This window comes from Rhinoraja longicauda, chromosome 13 (genome assembly GCF_053455715.1).
Source record: "Rhinoraja longicauda isolate Sanriku21f chromosome 13, sRhiLon1.1, whole genome shotgun sequence".
In the NCBI taxonomy this organism is placed as follows: domain Eukaryota; kingdom Metazoa; phylum Chordata; class Chondrichthyes; order Rajiformes; family Arhynchobatidae; genus Rhinoraja; species Rhinoraja longicauda.
In genome coordinates, this window is record NC_135965.1 from 2,813,786 (window position 1) to 2,834,497 (window position 20,712).

A 20,712-nucleotide genomic window follows, 5' to 3' on the forward strand; every position below is an offset into this window, starting at 1 on the left:
GGTAAGGGTAATGGATGAGAAGATGGAGGAAGGAACGTAACTGAGTGAAGGGATTGGTGGGTGGTGTGGGGGAGGGGGGGGGAATGGGATTGGAAGGAAAGATGTGTATGAGAGGACCTGGGTGGATCATACGGAGAGAGAAGGGAGAGGAGGACAAGAAACTGACTTGGTTGTTGATTTAGATTTAGAGATACAGCGCGGAAACAGGCCCTTCAGCCCACCGAGTCCACGCCGCCCAGCGATCCCCACACACTAACACTATCCTACACACACTAGGGACAATTTTTACATTTACCCAGTCAATTAACCTAAATACCTGTACGTCTTTGGAGTGTGGGAGGAAACCGAAATTCTCGGAGAAAACCCACGCAGGTCACGGGGAGAACGTACAAACTCCGTACAGACGGCCCCGTAGTCAGGATCGAACCTGAGTCTCCGGCGCTGTATTCGCTGTAAGGCAGCAACTTTACCGCTGCGCCACCATGACCAAGCGGAGACTAAGTGACTGCTCAACCAAGTACTTGCACTCTATCTGCTAGGGGCTGCAGGAACTCTGAATGGAAGCCACTAAAGTTCCCATTCTCATGCTGACCTACCTGTCCTTGGCCTCCTCCATGGCCAGAGAGAGACCACATGCAAACTGAAAGAACAGTTTTTCATGTTCCACTTGAGTGGTCTACAGCCCAATGACATGAACGTTGAATTCTCCAATTTCAAGTGACAAAGTTCAGAGAATATTGGTGAAGATGTTTTTTAATGTTCCTGTCAAACTTTGATGCTTCCTCATAGAAATTGTAAGTTCCGAGGTTGAATTATATTTTATCACATGACATTCATAAACATTTTGATTCAGAACAGTAGCATTATTTGTCCTACCTAGTCAAAGCTAAAACAAAAAGGTACATTGTCTTTGCCACCAAAGTGGATAACTTCAAATTTATCCACATTATACTGCATTTGCCATGCATCTGCCCTCTCAATTATTAAAGTAAATTATTAGAGTCAATTGTTAAAGATGTAATAGCAACGCATTTGGAAAACAGTGACAGGATTGGTGAAAGTCAGCATGGATTTATGAAGGGGAAATCGTGCTTGACTAATCTGGATTATTTTGAGGATGTAACAAGTAGAATGGATAAGGGAGAGCCAATGGATGTGGTGTATCTGGACTTTCAAAAAGCCTTTGACAAGGTCCCACACAAGAGATTAGTGTGCAAAATGAGAGCACATGGTATTGGGGGTAGGGTATTAACATGGATAGAGAACTGGTTGGCAGACAGGAATCAAAGAGTAGGAATAAACGGGTCCTTTTCAGAATGGCAGGCAGTGACTGGTGGGATGCCGCAAGGCTCAGTGCTGGAACTCCAGTTATTTACAATATATATTAACGATTTAGACAAAGGGATTAAATGTAACATCTCCAAGTTTGCAGATGGCACAAAGCTGGGTGGCAGTGTGAACTGCGAGGAGGATGCTATGAAGCTGCAGGGTGACTTGGATAAGTTGGGTGAGTGGGCAGATGCATGGCAGATGCAGTATAATGTGGATAAATGTGAGGTTATCCACTGGTGGCTGGAACAAGAAGGCAGATTATTATCTCAATGGTGTCAGTTTAGGAAAAGGGGAGGGCAACGAGACCTGGGTGTCCTTGTACATCAGTCACTGAAAGTAAGCATGCAGGTACAGCAGGTAGTGAAGAAAGCAAATGGCATGTTGGACCTCATAGCGAGAAGATCTGAGTATAGGAGCAAGGAGGTCCTACTGCAGTTGTACAGGGCCCTTGTGAGACCACACATGGAATATTGTGTGCAGTTTTGGTCTCCTAATTTGAGGAAGGACATTCTTACGATTGAGGGAGTGCAGCGTAGGTTCACCAGGTTAATTCCGGGGATGGTGGGACTGACATGATGAAAGAATGGATCGACTGGGCTTATATTCACCGGACTTTAGAAGGATGAGGGGGGATCTTATAGACATATGAAACTCTGAAGGGATTGGACAGGCTAGATGCAGGAAAAATGTTCCTGATGTTGGGAGAGTCCAGAACTAGGGGTAACAGCTTAAGAATAAGGGGTAGGCCATTTTGGACTAAGATGAGGAAAAACTTTTTCAGCCAGAGAGTTGTGAATTTGTGGAATTCTCTGCCATTGAAGGCAGTGGAGGCCAATTTGCTGGATGTATTTGAGAGAGAGAGTTAGATAGAGCTCTTGGGGCTAACGGAATCAAGGGATATGGGGAAAAAGCAGGAACGGGGTACTGGTTTAAGATGATCAGCCATGATCATATTGAATGGCGGTGCTGGCTTGAAGGGCCGAATGGCCAACTCCTGCACCTTTTTCTTAATAGTTTTATATCTATTAGCTATATATTTATGTGTATTATACAACAAATTTCCTTAAAAGTAAGTGGATGCTTCATTTGTTTTACAGGCAGTTACCGAATCGAGAAAGTACTTATTGCAAATCGAGGCGAGATTGCCTGCAGGGTAATGAGGACAGCAAAGAAGATGGGTGTGCGCTCTGTGGCTGTTTACAGTGAAGCAGACAAAAATTCCATGCATGTCTCAATGGTAGGTCATGTTATTGGAGCACACATAGGATGAAGATGCTTCAAGTATGCATTTATTTTCATTGTGGATTGAATCCAATGTATTGGGGTTACATTTGTTCATCAGAGTGAAGACTCCCATTGCAGGGAGAAAGGAGGGCTTAACATTCAACATTAATGGAGTTGTAAGTAGACTCTTGTGAGTCAGTCCATTACACAGTCCATCTAGTGCTTAATTGTCTGATTGTGCATATACAAAGAAGCTGAATATTTTTCCCAGAATTATTTTCTTTTATGTACAACTAATGGCAACAAACTTCCAGTTTAGGTATTGGGTATTATTTTTCAAGAGTCTGATTCCTTCACTTCCTTCCACTCCCATGTTCAACGTGCACAAATAAATATTTTATATCTGTGCATTGTGCCTCACCTGAGTGTTCTGCCCACCACTCCTTTATCCTTGGTTAAACCTGACCTTTATCTCCGGTGACTTGCGACGTACAGTGCCCTCCATAATGTTTGGGACAAAGACCCATCATTTATTTATTTGCCTCTGTACTCCACAATTTGAGATTTGTAATAGAAAACATCACATGTGGTTAAAGTGCACATTGGCAGATTTTAATAAAGGCCATTTTTATACATTTTGGTTTCACCATGTAGAAATTACAGCAGTGTTTATACATCTTCCCTCCATTTCAGGGCACCATAATGTTTGGGACACAGCAATGTCATGTAAATGAAAGTAGTCATGTTTAGTATTTTGTTGCATATCCTTTGCATGCAATGACTGCTTGAAGTCTGTGATTCATGGACATCACCAGTTGCTGAGTGTCTTCTCTGGTGATGCTCTGCCAGGCCTGTATTGCAGCCATCTTTAGCTTATGCTTATTTTGGGGGCTAGTCCACTTCAGTTTTCTCTTCAGCATATAAAAGGCATGCTCAATTGGGTTCAGATCGGGTGATTGACTTGGCCACTCAAGAATTTACCATTTTTTAGCTTTGAAAAACTCCTTTATTGCTTTAGCAGTATGTTTGGGATCATTGTCTTGCTGTAGAATGAACCGCCGGCCAATGAGTTTTGAGGCATTTGTTTGAACTTGAGCAGATAGGATGTGTCTATACAATTCAGAATTCATTATGCTACCAACATCAACATTTGTACCATCAATGAAGATAAGTGAGCCAGTACCTTCAGCAGCCATACATGCCCAGGCCATAACACCCCCACCACCGTGTTTCACAGATGAGGTGGTATGCTTTGGATCTTGGGCCTCCATACTTTGCTCTTGCCATCATTCTGATATAAGTTAATCTTCATCCCATTTGTCCACAAGACCTTTTTCCAGGACTGTGGTTGCTCTTTTAAGTACTTCTTGGCAAACTGTAACCTGGCCATCCTATTTTTGTGGCTAACCAGTGGTTTGCACATTGGTTAGCCTCAGTATTTCATGAAGTCTTCTGTGGACAGTTGTCATTGACATTGTCACACCTGACTCCTGAAGAGTGCTCTGATCTGTCAGACAGGTGTTTGAGGATTATTCTTTATTATGGAGAGAATTCTTCTGTCATCAGCTGTGGAGGTCTTCCTTGGCCTGTCAGTCCATTTGCGATTAGTAAGCTCACCAGTGCTCTCTTTCATTCAAACAGTTCCAAACAGTTGATTTTGGTAAGCCTAAGGTTTGGCTGATGTCTCTAACAGTTTTATTCTTGTTTCACGGTCCCATAATGGCTTATTTGACTTTCATTGGCACAACTATGTGTGCTTTGTTCCCTCACTATTGTTTGTTGAACAAAGGGAACTATGAAGGCATGAGAGAGGAGCTGGCCAAAGAGAACTCGAGGTAAAGGAACCGCTTGGAGGTAGTGATCATAATATGATTAGTTTCAATCTGCAATTTGAGAAGGAGAAGGTTAAATCGGAAGTGTCAGTGTTGCAGTTGAACAAAGGGGACTATGAAGGCATGAGAGAGGAGCTGGCCAAGGTCGACTGCAAAAGGATCCTAGCAGGAATGACGGTGGAACAGCAATGGCAGGAATTTCTGGGCATAATCCAGAAGATGCAGGATCATTTCATTCCAAAGAGGAAGAAAGATTCTAAGGGGAGCAAGAGGCAACTGTTAGGGAAATTAACAAGGGAAGTTAGGGACGGAATAAAACTAAAATAAAAGATGTATAACAGCAAAGAGTAGCGTGAAGCCAGAGGATTGGGAAACTTTCAAAGGACAACAGAAGGTAACAAAAAGGGCAATACAGGGTGAAAAGATGAAGTACGAGGGTAAAATGTGTAGGAGAAAAACTGCATGACCCGCTGAGTTACTCCAGCATTGTGCGTCTAAGTACGAGGGTAAGCTGGCCAAGAATATAAAGAAGGATAGTAAAAGTTTCTTTAGGTATGTTAAGAGAAAAAGATTAGTATAGACAAATATGGGTCCCTTGAAGGCAGAAACAGGTGATATTATTATGGGCAACAAGGAAATGGCAGAAGAGTTGAACTGGTACTTCGGTTCTTTCTTTACTAAGGAAGACACAAACAATCTCCTAGCTGTACTAGAGGACAGAGGATCTAGGGAGGCAGAGGAACTGAAAAAAATTTGCATTAGGCGAGAAATAGCATTGGGTAGACTGATGGGACTGAAGACTGATAAATCCCCAGGGCCTGGTAGTCTGCATCCCAGGGTACTCAAGGAGGTGGCTCAGGAAATCGTGGACACATTTTCCAATGTTCTATAGATTCGGGATCAGTTCCTGTGGATTGGAGGGTAGCTAATGTTATCCCTCTTTTCAAGAAAGGAGCGAGAGAGAAAACGGGGAATTATAGACCAGTTAGCCTGACTTCGGTGGTGGGGAAGATGCTGGAGTCAATTATTAAAGAGGTAATAACGGTGCATTTGGATGGCAGTACAAGGGTTGGTCCAAGTCAGCATGTATTTATGAAGGGGAAATCCTGCCTGATTAATCTTCTGGAATTTTTTTGAGAATGTGCAAAGTAAAATGGATGAAGGAGAACCAGTGGATATATTGTATCTAGACTTTCAGAAAGCCTTTGAAAAGGTACCACTCAGGAAATTGGTGGGAAAAATTAGAGCACATGGTATTGGGTGTAGGGTATTGACAAGGATAGAGAATTGGTTGGCAGACAGGAAGCAAAGAGTAGGAATAAACGGATCCTTTTCAGAATGGTAGGCAGTGGCGAGTGGAGTGCCGCAAGGCTCGGTGCTGGGGCCGCAACTATTTACAATATAAATGATTTGGATGATGGAATTAGAAGTAACACTAGCAAGTTTGTAGATGACACAAAACTGGGTGGCAGTGTGAACTGCGAAGAGGATGTTAAGAGGTTGCAGGGTGACTTGGACAGGTTGAATGAGTGTACATGTGCATGGCAGACGCAGTATAATGTGGATAAATGTGAGGTTATCCTCAGTGGGTCAGGCAGCTTCTGTGGAGAGAATTAACCTTTTCTCAGGTCATGCTCCTTCTTCAGACTCACTGCTACAACCAAGTATTTTTCCTTGACCTGCTGAATTCCTCGAGCAGTTTTGTGCTCCAAGATTCCAGTGACTACAGACTCTTGTGCCTCTCTAAAGTCCAAATAATGCAGGCGTAGACTACTAGGTCATATGGCAAATTTGTCATAACTGGAAACCAGTCCAGTGAATCTTTGCTACTGTCTTTCACAGTTACACAAAAAAATAGGAGCAGCAGTAGGCTGCCAGACCCTCCTACTTTAACCACCATTCAGTGCGTGATCATGGCAAATCTATGCTCGCCTGACAGTTCCCCATACCCTCAATTGCTCTCTATGGCAAAGATCACCATCTTTAGGTAAGGAGACCAAACCTGTGTTCTCACCATGACATTACATTGCTGTGGTGAACCTTCTCTACTCCTATGCACAAAACGTCTCAGAATGAAGGCCAGCATATTGCAAACCTTCCTGTCCACTTGTTGCACATGCACATTGACTTTCAATTGCTTTTGTACAGGGGCAACAAGATCTCTTTACCCATTCGGCTATCATATGAATAATAATCTGCTTTTCTGTGCATTTTTCCACATTATATTGCCCTTGCCATGCAAATATAATACCAAATTGCCAGATTGTTAATATAGATTGTGAATAGCTGCAGTGCCCTATTAGTCACAGGCCGCCAACCAAAAGATCCTTTTATTCCCACTCTTTCTTTTCTGTCCGATAACCAATTCTCCGCCCAACTCAGTGTCCTTAATATTTTGCTCAATTTTTTCTATGGGACCTCCCAAATACACTACATCTGCTGCTTTCCATTTCTACACACGATGTTCTCAAAGAACTATAAATTAATCAATTTTTTTGTGTGTTTCCTTTCATAAATTCCCATTGGCCCTTCTCCATCCCATGACTCATGGATTTCTGTTATTTTATCTAAACATAGCACAAAAAGTAAGGAAATTTGTGTTTGGTAGATTATTTCTTTGTTGTAACAATGCTTCTTGGCAATAAATCGTATACCGTTGGAAAGCCTGTTTATTTCCCTTTTAAATGGTGCCACATTTGTAAGGAACATGCGTTTGTGGGATGAGCAGCAGAGCTGAGTATGTGGGTTGCGCCCATGAAAAATCTGCCAAATCTTCTCTGCCAATGCCAAACAGCTTATTCTGCCATTGACTCTTGTTCGGTGTTGTTTGGTGGATTGGATGATTGAAGTCTGAAGAAACAAGACATATTGGCAATTTAACAATTTATTCATTTAATAAACAGGAGCCTCAGTAGTGTGTGGAAGAACCATACACAGCCACAACAGCCTGGCACCTCCTCCTCATGCTGGTCACCAGCCTGGTCACACACTGTTGTGGGATGGCATCCCATTCTTCAACCAGCATTTGTCGCAAGTCAGCCAACGTGGTTGTGTTGGTCACTCTGGCACGAACAGCACGCCCAAGCTGATCCCACAAGTGTTCAATGGGGTTGAGGTCAGGACTGCTGGCAGGCCATTCCATCCTCTCCACTCCCAAATTCTGGAGGTAGTCTCTGAGAAACCCTGCTCTGTGGGGGCGAGCATTGTCATCTTGGAGGATAGAGTTCGGTCCCAGGCACCTGATTGTCAGCACCTGGGGGTACCAGAAGCTCAAAACAAGAGTCAATAGCAACAGCAGAATAAGCTGTTTGGCATTGGCAGAGAAGATTTGGCAAATTTTTCATGGGCGCAACCCATATACTCAGCTCTGCTGCTCATCCCACAAATGCATGTTCCTTACAAATGTGGCACCATTTAAAAGGGAAATAAACAGGCTTTCCAACAATATAAGATTTATTGCCAAGAAGCATTGTTACAACAAAGAAATAATCTACCAAACACACATTTCCTTACTTTTTGTGCTATGTTTATCTTGATGGATTCTAGCATTTCCCCACCTCTGTTGGGCTAACAAGTCAGTTCTTACCCATCCTTTTGTATTTAATTCTGGTTTCTTTATTAGCAAGGTCACGTTCGCTACCCTTCAATCCACAGGAATGATTTCAGCATCTGTAGAATCCGGGAAGGAGCATTCAGTATCTCCAAAGCCGATAGTTGCAGAATCTGTGTTATGAATCTTTGGATTTCTGTAATTCTATGAGTTTTTAATTTATTGAGAGAATCAAATGTTCAAACCCCTTATTCAGAATATTGCCTTTCAGATATGAATGCATATTTTATTTTGTTTTTCTTAATCACCTTTTAGCTGCAGTACTCTATTAGTCACCATGTAGTACACTATTTGGAATCATTTCAAATATCCAATCTGGTCCACCGTGAGAATAAATTAAAATATAATTTATGACATTTTATATTAACAAGTATTCCTTCTAATGACCTAGTTAACATGATCGTATAAAATGTGATACTTCATCAGAATGGTCATTTAGAATTTCAATTGCTCTAGCTCCTTTGATAATGTGTTGAGTTATGATATTGTATATTTTTTGCAGTTAAGCGAGTAATGTTAACAGATGGTGTTTATTAGAAATTCGTACCACAGAAGTTAAACTTTTTAACTATCAGTTATCTCCTTGGTTTTACACAAAATGTAAAGATATGTTGCATCTAAATACAAGCACATCTTTTATTCTCTAATTTGGTGGTATGAGTTATTGATATTGGATATTCTTTCTTTGATTGAGGCAAGAGAACCTATGAAGAAACCAAAGCCTTATAAAGCTCCAGTAGTTATAATTTAATTATTTTGAAGCTTTGTTTGTGTTTATAAGAGTTCAGATAAATTGACCATTGGTCATTTCAATGCGTTTGTTAAGGAAAAGGATTTGCCACTATTTTTGCCAGAATAGTTTATCACCTTGTGCCAGGTGATGACACAGTAATTGTTCCTGTAACATATTTGGGCAAATGAAGAAAAAACCCTAGTAGATGAAATAGAATGTATTATTTATATTTCACTGCATATAATCTTTTATTTTTATTAGGCTGATGAAGCTTACCATATAGGTCCTGCAGCTTCTCAGCAGAGCTACCTAAATATGGAAAAGATCATCCATATAGCCAAGCAAACAGAAGCACAGGTAATCTTGTTGAGTTCTGGTTACAATTGAGCATACATGTGCAAAATACATTACTGCCTTGCTTTAGAACATAGAACGTTACTGCCCCTTCAACTCACAATGTCTGCCAAGCATGATGCCATGCCATCTAATCCAATGTACCTGCACCTGGTCTGAATCCTTTAGATTTTTTTTTTAGATTTTAGAGAGACAGCGCAGAAACAGGCTCTTCGGCCCACCGGGTCTGCGCCGCCCAGTGATCCCCGCACACTAACACTATCCTACACCCACTAGGGACAATTTTTACATTTGCCCAGCCAATTAACCTACATACCTGTACGTCTTTTGAGTGTGGGAGGAAACCGAAGATCTCGGAGAAAACCCACGCAGGTCACAGGGAGAACGTACAAACTCCGTACAGACGGCGCCCGTGGTCAGGATCGATCCCGGGTCTCCGGCGCTGCATTCGCTGTAAGGCAGCAACTCTACCGCTGCGCCACCGTGCCGCACGCCATATTTCCTGCCTGTTCATGTTCTGGCTGAACTCTTTTTAAATGTTGCTGTTGCATCTGCTTCTGGCATCTTTCCTGGCAGTGCACTCCACTCACTTTGAAGCTCCATTGCAGGTATTGAAAGTATCTGTAAAATAATTCTTCCTCAATTTTGAGTGATATGCTGTGATGACAGCGTTGGGCTAAAATAACATGAAATGAAACTCAACTCTGGAGCCTTGCCATTATGTGCCCCATGTTTCTCTATATAATTAATACCATTTGCAACAAAATTACAGTAGATCAGCGGTATTCTCCACGGACGGGAACACCAGTTAGCACCGCCTGCTCGTCATCCTTCATCCCTCTTTAGTCCTTCAATCACCAATGAGCCCTTGTCTCACCACTTCCCCTCTCCACTTTTTCCTGGCACCTCGGAGGCCTGGAACGCATTGCCAGGGGTAATGGTGGAGGTTGAGAAGATAGTGGCATTCAAGAGGTTTTATGGAAGTGCAGGCAATAGACGGATACGGATCATGTACAGTATATGAAGATGTGATCAATTTAACTTGGCATTATGTTTGGCACAAACATTGTGGGATGCAGTGCCCGTTCCTGTGCTGTACTGTTCTATGTGCAGGAATAAAACTGCAGATGCTGGTTACAATTGAAGGTAGACACAAAATGCTAGAGTAACTCAGCGGGTCAGGCAGCATCTTGGAAGAGGCGGAATGGGTGATGTTTGAAGAAGGGTCTCGACCCGAAACGTCACCCATTCCTTCTCTCCTGAGATGCTGCCTGTCCCGCTGAGTTACTCCAGCATTTTGTGTCTACCCTGTACTGTTCTGTGTTCTATCTTCCCTCTCCACTCTTAGACATGATGCAGAGTTTCAGCCTGAAACGTGGAGAGTTCCTTACTCTGCTAAAGCTACTCAATCCGCAGAGTACCTTCAATAGACAATAGGTGCAGGAGTAGGCCATTCGGCCCTTCGAGCCAGCACCGCCATTCAATGTGATCATGGCTGATCATTCTCAATCAGTATCCCGTTCCTGCTTTCTCCCCATACCCCCTGACTCCGCTATCCTTAAGAGCTCTATCTAGCTCTCTCTTGAATGTATTCAGAGAATTGGCCTCCACTGCCCTCTGAGGCAGAGAATTCCACAGATTCACAACTCTGACTAAAAAAGTTTTTCCTCATCTCTGTTCTTTGTTTGTTACTCCAGATTGCAGCATCTGCACTCTCTTGTGTCTCTTTCACAGGTGAGTCAGGTGAGTGGAGTTGCTTTATACGTCAGCCATTCTTTAATGAATGGCACACATAAGGCACACTCTTCTTCCCAATAATCCTTCTGTTCTACCAACGTCAATCATAATTGACATTATCAATTCCTGCTCACAAATTCTCAATAGTTAAAAATTATCTTTCTGTTTCTTCTTCATTTCTTCAGTTTAACTTAGTCATGTATTTTAAAAATCTTCATTTTATTATTTTCTATTTTGAATGTTAGCAGTTTTGCTGTTGTGACCTGACTTTGTTGTTTTGTGAATTATTTCTTGTAGGCCATCCACCCAGGCTATGGGTTCCTTTCTGAAAACACAGAGTTTGCAGAATGGTGTAAAAAAGAGGACATCATTTTCATTGGCCCTCCTTCCACGGCTATTAGGGATATGGGAATCAAGAGGTAATAAATTGATCTCTTCAAGCTTTTCTTCAAATGACTAGGGCAGACAGAGTGTGTAAGAAAATAATTGCAGATGCTGGTACAAATCAAAGGTATTTATTCACAAAATGCTTGAAGGGTCTCGACCCGAAACATCACCCATTCCTTCTCTCCTGAGATGCTGCCCGACCTGCTGAGTTACTCCAGCATTTTGTGAAAAAAAGGGCAGACAGAGTGATACCTGAGCAATTTTATTTTAGAAATTTCTGCACGACGTTGGATAAGAATACGATGCACTGAAATATATGTAGCATGCGAACAATAATAGATTACAAGGTGCTGGAGTACCTCAGCAGGTCAGGGACTCTTATTCAGACCCAAAATGTTGCCTATCCACATCTTCCAATGATGCTGCCTGGTCCACTGAGTTCAAAGGTTCAAAGGTCTGTTTATTGTCACGTGTACTAATTAAGGTACAGTCGAAACTCTACGTAAGATTCCAGCATCTGCAGTTCCTTGTGTCTACATTGAACATTAATAGATGTTTATTACATTGTCTTCCATAGCAAACAACATAAATGTAGTATGAGAAGATAGGTATTGATTGCTATCCACATTTGTGTTGTCATTGCAAAGATCTTCAAAATCTAATCATATTTTATTAAAGAAGGAATCTTTTTGCTTAAGTTTCCCCCATTTTCTCTTTACCACTATTTATTTATATTTTTTGTGATTGCGAAGATGGATTATGTGTCTGCTTCAGAATTTAAGAATTTTCCATCTCCACACATTTTAAGCCTTGGCACCCAAGTCACTTTAGAGCACAGGTAAAGGTGGCCAGGTGCCTTATTTTGGCCTCACAATAGATTATGCATATGTTTAGAAGACCTGTTGCAACATCTGATAATCCTCCAGATGAATAATCCATTTAGCTAACCTAATGGAGATGGCCACATACACCCTAATCCAAAATTCGCTCAATGTTGCTCGTGCCAAATTAGTTACCACCTGGCTGCAGGAGTTCCCCTTACTTGGTTTCTGTGTAAAGACAGTCTAAAACGAGGAGTCATAAATCCAAGATCGTCTTGAAAAAATCCAGTAAGAAATGTGGGACAGACTTTTTCGCTTGCAGAGTACGAGAACATGGAATTGCCACCACAGCAGATGATTGAAATAAATAACATGGATGTCTTCAGGGTGAACTGGATAACTCCCTGAGAGCAGAAAACTGAGAGAATTGACTATTAATGATCTGTCAAGTGCCATTTACTTACCAGTAACAGACCTCCCAACCCTTCCGAATTTGGCGGAAAGATTCCGCTTTCTTATTTCATTTCCGCAATTCCGATTTCACTTCACATTTTTCCGCAAAGCACTTACCTCGCCGTTCGCCTTGCCTCTCGTCCCGCCCCGTCGCTCGCCTCACGCCGCTGGCCTCGCCTCGCCTCGCCGCTGGCCCGGTCTCACCTCACCGCAGGCCCGGCCTCGTCTCGCCGCAGGCCCCGCTTCACCTCGCCGCTGGCCTCGCCGCTGGCCTCCCCTCGCCACATGACAAAATTCTGAATTTGTAAAATCAAATGTTGGGAGGTCTGCAGTAACTTGATCACCAATGAATAGTTTAGGTTCAGCCAGAACCTTTTGTCTCCAGCCTTTACTGTGGTCCTAGTTCAAACGTCTGAGCTCCAGAGGAGAGGTGAGGCTGACCTAAGGTGAACTTTATTGAGAGTTGCATCAATGAGTTTCATTAAAATTGAACGTCAGTATGAATCCCCTGGCTGAAGTCATACCCTGCACAAAAGACGATAGTTGCCAGAGGGCAGTCATGTCATCCGAAGGACATTGCTGTAGGAGTTCCTTAACACAATGTCAAAGGCCCAGCTATTTTAGTTGAGTTTATTGCCACATGTACTGAGGTACAGTGAAAAGCTTTTGTTGCGTGCTAACCAGCCAACATGATTACAATTGAGCCATACACAGTGTGCAGATACATGATCAGGAAATATTGTTTAGTACAAGGTAAATAGTAGTTCAGGACTGGCTCACGGGTTACAGGAGGATAGTTCAGTTGCCTGATAACAACTGGGAAGAAACTGTCCCTGAATCTGGAGGTATGCGTTTTCACACTTCTATACCTTTTGCCCGAGGGGAGAAGAGGGAGTGGCCAGGGTGCGACTCGTCTTTGATTATGCTGCTGGCCTTGCCGATGCAGCGTGAGGTATAAATGGAGTCAATGGAAGGGAGGTTGGTTTGTGTGATGGTCCACAATTCGCTGCAATTTCTTGCGGTCTTGGATGGAGCTGTTCCCAAAGCAAGCTGTGATGCATCCCGATAAAATGCTTTCTATGGTGCATCTGTATACGTTGGTGAGAGTTGAAGGGGACATGCCAAACTTCCTAAGCCTTCTATGGAAGTAGAGGCGTTGGTGGGCTTTCGTGGTCGTTGCTTCAATATGGGTGGTCCAGGAGAGGTCATTGGAGATATTGACTCCTAGGAATTTGAAGTTCTCAACCCTCTACTTCAGTGCCGTCAATGTGTACCGCTTCACTTCCTGAAGGTGATCACTGTCTCCTCTGTCTTGCTGACATTGAGAGTGACCTTCCTCTCAGCATATGGCCAAAACTGGGGATGTTTGCGAACGATTGTAGTTCTCAATTCAATGTGTGGTGTACTTGGCTGCACCACCCAAAATGTAAGACTTCTCCCCTGAGAAAGTACTTGGTCAGTAGCCACTTGGAAACCATTCTCACTTCCAAGTTCCCTTGTAGGTTGCACATGATCTTGACCATCAGTGTGGTTGGGTCAAGATTCTGAAACTCCTGACCGCTATGGGGATGCTTTCACGGCCACTGGAGTTTATGAAGTGGCGCACTGCTATGTTTCTCAGAAGAAAGATGGCGCTGGAGAGCGGAAGCATTTAAATGAAGCTCCTCCTCATAGTTAAAACAGCCTTTTATCATTGCTTATCCTTGCATCTATCCGTTCCAGCATTGAATCATTAGTTCCAGTGATAAAAATCTCGTCCATCATCGCTATTTCAAAGAAATTATAATGATCTTTATTCGAGCCGATACCACCAGCACAGCTTTAGGTCCCAGCAACACAAGGAAATGTGGACTCCAGGTGTGGCTGAAACAACAGAGCAGATACAGGAGCCTGGAAACTCCGACATCCATACTTATAAACAGCTTCTACCCCACTGCTATCCAACCTCTGAAACAATCACATCTATCACGCACCATTACACCATTACCGGAGATACTGCAACATACTCTTACTCTTAACACTGCTTCACTTGTTTATTCTGTTTTATACTTTAACATTCTTTTGCACTCCTTGGAGATTGCACTGCAATCTGGTACTATTCTATTTATTCACAAAATGCTGGAGTAACTCAGCAGGTCAGGCAGCATCTCGGGAGAGAAGGAATGGGTGATGTTTCGGGTCGAGACCCTTCTTCAGACTGGTACTATTCTGCTGTGTTCATTGTTATGTTATTGTATGTATACTGTTTAGATTTTTATTTTAGATTTAGAGAGACAGCGCAGAAACAGGCCCTTCAGCCCACCGGGTCCGCGCCGCCCAGCGATCCCCGCACATTAACACTATCCTACACCCACTAGGGACAATTTTTACATTTGCCCAGCCAATTAATCTACAAACCTGCATGTCTTTGGAGTGTGGGAGGAAACCGAAGATCTTGGAGTAAACCCACGCAGGTCACGGAGAGAACGTACAAACTCCGTACAGACGGCGGCCGTAGTCAGGATCGAACCTGAGTCTCCGGCGCTGCATTCGCTGTAAGGCAGCAACTCTACCGCTGCGCCACCGTGCCGCCTTTACTTTATGAGCTTGGTGTAAATAAGGAATTTCATTGTGCCCTGGTGTAGATGACAATTAGATTTTTCCATCTATCATTCTACTGACCTAAGATGCTGACATCTCATGAGAAAAAAAGTGTCTCTGTTCCAATCCAAATCTCATTTTACCTGATTTGGCAGTCGGGGGAAGTGACCACAGATTGTGCTGATGTGAAAGGTAGAAGCATCCCTTGATATCATCAGGACCCGTGTCAGATATTGGGACAGAGTGATGGTTTTGAAGCTAAAAAAAACCCCATGGCTTCATTGTGACCTAAAAGTGCTTGATGCTGATTTGGAGAGGCTACAATAAGAAATGTTCCTTTCCTCAGCAATAATGTTTCTCTTTTGAATGCACACAAAATATGAATGTAAAGAAGAGACGAAAAGATAATGAGTTGGGGCTACCTCGGTGGTATACCTGTACCTCCTCACTGTGAAAAAGCTATGTAACATAACTTTATATAAGAAAATAACTGCAGATGCTGGTACAAATCGAAGGTATTTATTCACAAAATGCTGGAGTAACTCAGCAGGTCAGGCAGCATCTCAGGAGAGAAGGAATGGGCGACGTTTCGGGTCGAGACCCTTCTTCAGACTGATGTCATGGGGGCGGGACAAAGGAAGGATAAAGGTGGAGACAGGAAGATAGTGGGAGAGCTGGGAAGGGGAAGGGGAAGGGAGGGACAGAGGAACTATCTAAAGTTGGAGAAGTTAATGTTCATACCATGTCAATGTTTATATAAGATTATCATCATATCGAAAGGAATTGGGCAGTCTTTATTGAGGTATAATGTGTAAAATAATTTTCCTTTGTATAATTTTAATCCAGTACATCGAAGGTCATAATGTCAGCTGCTGGAGTGCCTATAGTAGAAGGTTATCATGGAGATAATCAAACTGATCAACAGTTGATGGAGGAGGCCAGTCGAATTGGCTACCCTGTGATGATAAAAGCAGTGCGTGGGGGAGGTGGCAAGGTAAGACAGTCTCAATGTGCATGCATTGAACAGGCTAAATCTGCAATTTGGAGTTTAGAAGGATGACAATAGACAATAGACAATAGACAATAGGTGCAGGAGTAGGCCATTCAGCCCTTCGAGCCAGCACCGCCATTCAATGCGATCATGGCTGATCACTCTCAATCAGTACCCCGTTCCTGCCTTCTCCCCATACCCCCTCACTCCGCTATCCTTAAGAGCTCTATCCAGCTCTCTCTTGAAAGCATCCAACGAACTGGCCTCCACTGCCTTCTGAGGCAGAGAATTCCACACCTTCACCACTCTCTGACTGAAAAAGTTCTTCCTCATCTCCGTTCTAAATGGCCTACCCCTTATTCTTAAACTGTGGCCCCTTGTTCTGGACTCCCCCAACATTGGGAACATGTTTCCTGCCTCTAATGTGTCCAATCCCCTAATTATCTTATATGTTTCAATAAGATCCCCCCTCATCCTTCTAAATTCCAGTGTATACAAGCCCAATCGCTCCAGCCTTTCAACATACGACAGTCCCGCCATTCCGGGAATTAACCTAGTGAACCTACGCTGCACGCCCTCCATAGCAAGAATATCCTTCCTCAAATTTGGAGACCAAAACTGCACACAGTACTCCAGGTGCGGTCTCACCAGGGCCCGGTACAACTGTAGAAGGACCTCTTTGCTCCTATACTCAACTCCTCTTGTTACGAAGGCCAACATTCCATTGGCTTTCTTCACTGCCTGCTGTACCTGCATGCTTCCTTTCATTGACTGATGCACTAGGACACCCAGATCTCGTTGAACTCCCCCTCCTCCTAACTTGACACCATTCAGATAATAATCTGCCTTTCTATTCTTACTTCCAAAGTGAATAACCTCACACTTATCTACATTAAACTGCATCTGCCATGTATCCGCCCACTCACACAACCTGTCCAAGTCACCCTGCAGCCTTATTGCATCTTCCTCACAATTCACACTACCCCCCAGCTTAGTATCATCTGCAAATTTGCTAATGGTACTTTTAATCCCTTCGTCTAAGTCATTAATGTATATCGTAAATAGCTGGGGTCCCAGCACCGAACCTTGCGGTACCCCACTGGTCACTGCCTGCCATTCCGAAAGGGACCCATTTATCCCCACTCTTTGCTTTCTGTCTGTCAACCAATTTTCTATCCATGTCAGTACCCTACCCCCAATACCATGTGCCCTAATTTTGCTCACTAATCTCCTATGTGGGACCTTGTCGAAGGCTTTCTGAAAGTCGAGGTACACCACATCCACTGACGCTCCCCTGTCAATTTTCCTAGTTACATCCTCAAAAAATTCCAGTAGATTTGTCAAGCATGATTTCCCCTTCGTAAATCCATGCTGACTCGGAATGATCCCGTTACTGCTATCCAAATGCTCAGCAATTTCGTCTTTTATAATTGACTCCAGCATCTTCCCCACCACTGATGTCAGACTAACTGGTCTATAATTACCTGTTTTCTCTCTCCCTCCTTTCTTAAAAAGTGGGATAACATTTGCTATCCTCCAATCCACAGGAACTGATCCTGAATCTATAGAACATTGAAAAATGATCTCCTATGCTTCCACTATTTCTAGAGCCACCTCCTTAAGTACCCTGGGATGCAGACCATCAGGCCCTGGGGATTTATCAGCCTTCAGTCCCATCAGTCTACCCAAAACCATTTCCTGCCTAATGTGGATTTCCTTCAGTTCCTCCATCACCCTAGGTTCTCCGATGAGAGGGGATCTTATAGAAACGTATACAATTATAAATGGACTGGACAAGCTAGATGCAGGAAAAATGTTCCCAATGTTGGGGAAGTCCAGAACCAGGGGCCACAGTCTAAGAATAAAGGGGAGGCCATTTAAAACTGAGGTGAGAAAAAACCTTTTCACCCAGAGAGTTGTGAATTTGTGGAATTCTCTGCCACATAAGGCAGTGGAGGCCAAATCACTGGATGAATTTAAAAGAGAGTTAGATAGAGCTCTAGGGGCTAGTGGAATCAAGGGGTATGGGGAGAAGGCAGGCACGGGTTACTGATTGTGGATGATCAGCCATGATCACAATGAATGGCGGTGCTGGATCGAAGGGCCAAATGGCCTTCTCCTGCACCTATTTTCTATGTTTCTATGTATTTCAGGCTTGATAGGTGGACTGTTAACACTGCAAAGGTTGAAAGTGCAAAAAAAAAACATTCTGTGCACTCCCGCCATAGATGTTGCCTGACTTGCCGAGTTCCTCCACAATTTTGTGTTTTGCTCGAGAGTCCAGCATTTACAGTTCCTTTTGTCTCCAGTTTACTGCTTCTCTGTGAAATCTCCTCAAAGTATGGCTACTGTGAAGAAGCTCTCCTCCTCTCTCCACCAGGAGTTCTGTGAGATCCTCACTCACTGCTCCCTCATCTGTGATTCCTGCTGCTCTTCTGAGTCTGGAGAACGTCCCTGACCCGAAACATCATCTGTCCATCCCCTACACAGTTGCTACCTGGCCCACTGAATTCCTCCTGCACTTTGTGTTTAGATCAGACTAGATTATGGTTCCAGGCATCTTTCCTTCAACTGGGTGGTTTTTATGATTATATGACAGTTTCATTGTTGCTCTCAGTGAAACGAAGTTTTTTGATTTCAAATGTATTTAATTCTTGAATTGAAACAAATCTTCTTCTTCTTCTTGCGCTTGAGGCAGCAGAAGTTATGAAGCTGCTTCTGCTTCTGCTGTCTCTGTTTGTTGTCGTTCACCTGACTGAGGTCAGTTGACAGGGCTCACCACGGGTAGGTCGACAACGTGGGCCCCAATTGAAACAATTAATTCAATATGAACTAGATCAGTCATCTAAATCTCTGGATACTATTCCAATGCCTTAAACAATATTCTATCATATTCAATCAGCCACTTTCAATATTAATGTATGAAAAGTTATCATGTTAAGTTTAGAAAAATGTTCATTAGATTTTAATCAATTTGATTTCAGACACTTTCTCAGGGCCACGTTTTGTGTTTGAGTGAACTGCTGTTGTCTGTTTTGTGTGTATGGTCTGCATATTCTAGTTGTGAAGTATTTCCTATTGTTGCAAGTGCAACCGTTGCTATCAGAGAAGCTAATGTGGACATGTATTTGCATTGATTATCTACAATTTAATATCTAGCTTTTTTAATTTCCTTGATTAAGACGAGCTACAGAACTTATGATCTAGGAAATTGAAAAGAGGGGTTAGATTCCAATGTTTGGGTTAGCTTATTGTTACGTGAACCAAGAACCGGGTGGAGCCGTCAGCGATGGCAGCCTCGCCAACGGTCAAAGACTGTCTGCCTTTTCGTCGTTTTTTGTTATTTTGAGTGTGTTTTAAAAGTATGTGTTAATGTTCTCTGGTTTGTTTTATGTGGGGGGTGGGGGAGGGGGTCGGGGGAAACTTTTGTTCAATCTCTTACCTTGCCGGAGATGCGATTGTTTTCCGGATCGTATCTCCAGTCGCTCTGCGGCCTAACATCGTGGAGCTGGCAGCCTTGCTCGGGACTGACTTTGAGCCCCACCGCAGGGACGTGGAGTTACCATCGGAGCCTGCGATCCCTTGCCTGGGATCGACACTCCAACTACGGCCTGCGGATTTCACCATCGAGCAGCTCGCAGTCTCGGGTAGAGACCGACGTCGGGAAGCTCCAAATCACAGAAGGTTTGACTAGCCCCGACCCTGGGTCCGATTGCCCAGTGCGGGGGAGCTGAGATTCCCCCCCCATGCAGGAGCTTGATCGCCCCAACGCGGAAGGCCTGACCGTTGGCTACAGGAGCCAAGATCGTCCCGTCAACGGAAGGCTTGAGGTCCCCGACCGCGGGAGAACAAAGAAGGGAAGAGGATTGAGCTTTTTTTCACCTTCCATCACAGTGAGGAATGTGGAGGAGTCACTGTGGTGGATGTTCATGTTAAAATATATTTTGTGTATTCTGTAGCTTTTTATTGGTATGACTGTATGGCAAATGGAATTCCTCGTATGTTGCAAAACATACTTGGCTAATAAAGTATGATTGTGATTATGATAATTTCCATCCTGCACTCAAATTCACATGGATCATCTCTGATATTTCCCTACTGTTTCTAGATCTCATCGTCTCCATCACAGGAGACAGACTATTGACTAACATCTATTACAAACCCACTGACTCCCATAGCCTTCTAGACTACACTGCTTCCTACTCTGCTTCTTGTAAAGACTCTATCCCCCTACTCCCAATTCCTCCGTCTATGTTGCCTCTGCGCCCAGGATGAGGTGTTCCATACCAGATCATCGGAGATGTTCTCATTCTTTGAGTTAAACCGTTACTTTGGATCTGTCTTCACTGAGGAAGATACACACAATCTCCCAAATGTTCTAGGGGCCGGAGAACCTAGGGTGATGGAGGAACTGAAGGAAATCCACATTAGGCAGGAAATGGTTTTGGGTAGACTGATGGGACTGAAGGCTGATAAATCCCCAGGGCCTGATGGTCTGCATCCCAGAGTACTTAAGGAGGTGGCTCTAGAAATAGTGGAAGCATTGGAGATCATTTTTCAATGTTCTATAGATTCAGGATCAGTTCCTGTGGATTGGAGGATAGCAAATGTTATCCCACTTTTTAAGAAAGGAGGGAGAGAGAAAACGGGTAATTATA

General features: G+C 43.3%; 1 protein-coding gene across 1 annotated transcript in view; it reads left to right on the forward strand.

The window, feature by feature from the left end:
* The window catches only part of mccc1 (methylcrotonyl-CoA carboxylase subunit), an 84,747-nt gene that overhangs the window by 9,421 nt on the left and 54,614 nt on the right, over window positions 1–20,712 (forward strand). The window contains exons 3-6 of the mRNA XM_078410200.1: window positions 2,430–2,569; window positions 8,993–9,088; window positions 11,120–11,241; window positions 15,910–16,057. Coding sequence (XP_078266326.1) covers window positions 2,430–2,569; window positions 8,993–9,088; window positions 11,120–11,241; window positions 15,910–16,057 — 506 coding nt within the window. The remainder of the gene's footprint in view (window positions 1–2,429; window positions 2,570–8,992; window positions 9,089–11,119; window positions 11,242–15,909; window positions 16,058–20,712) is intronic.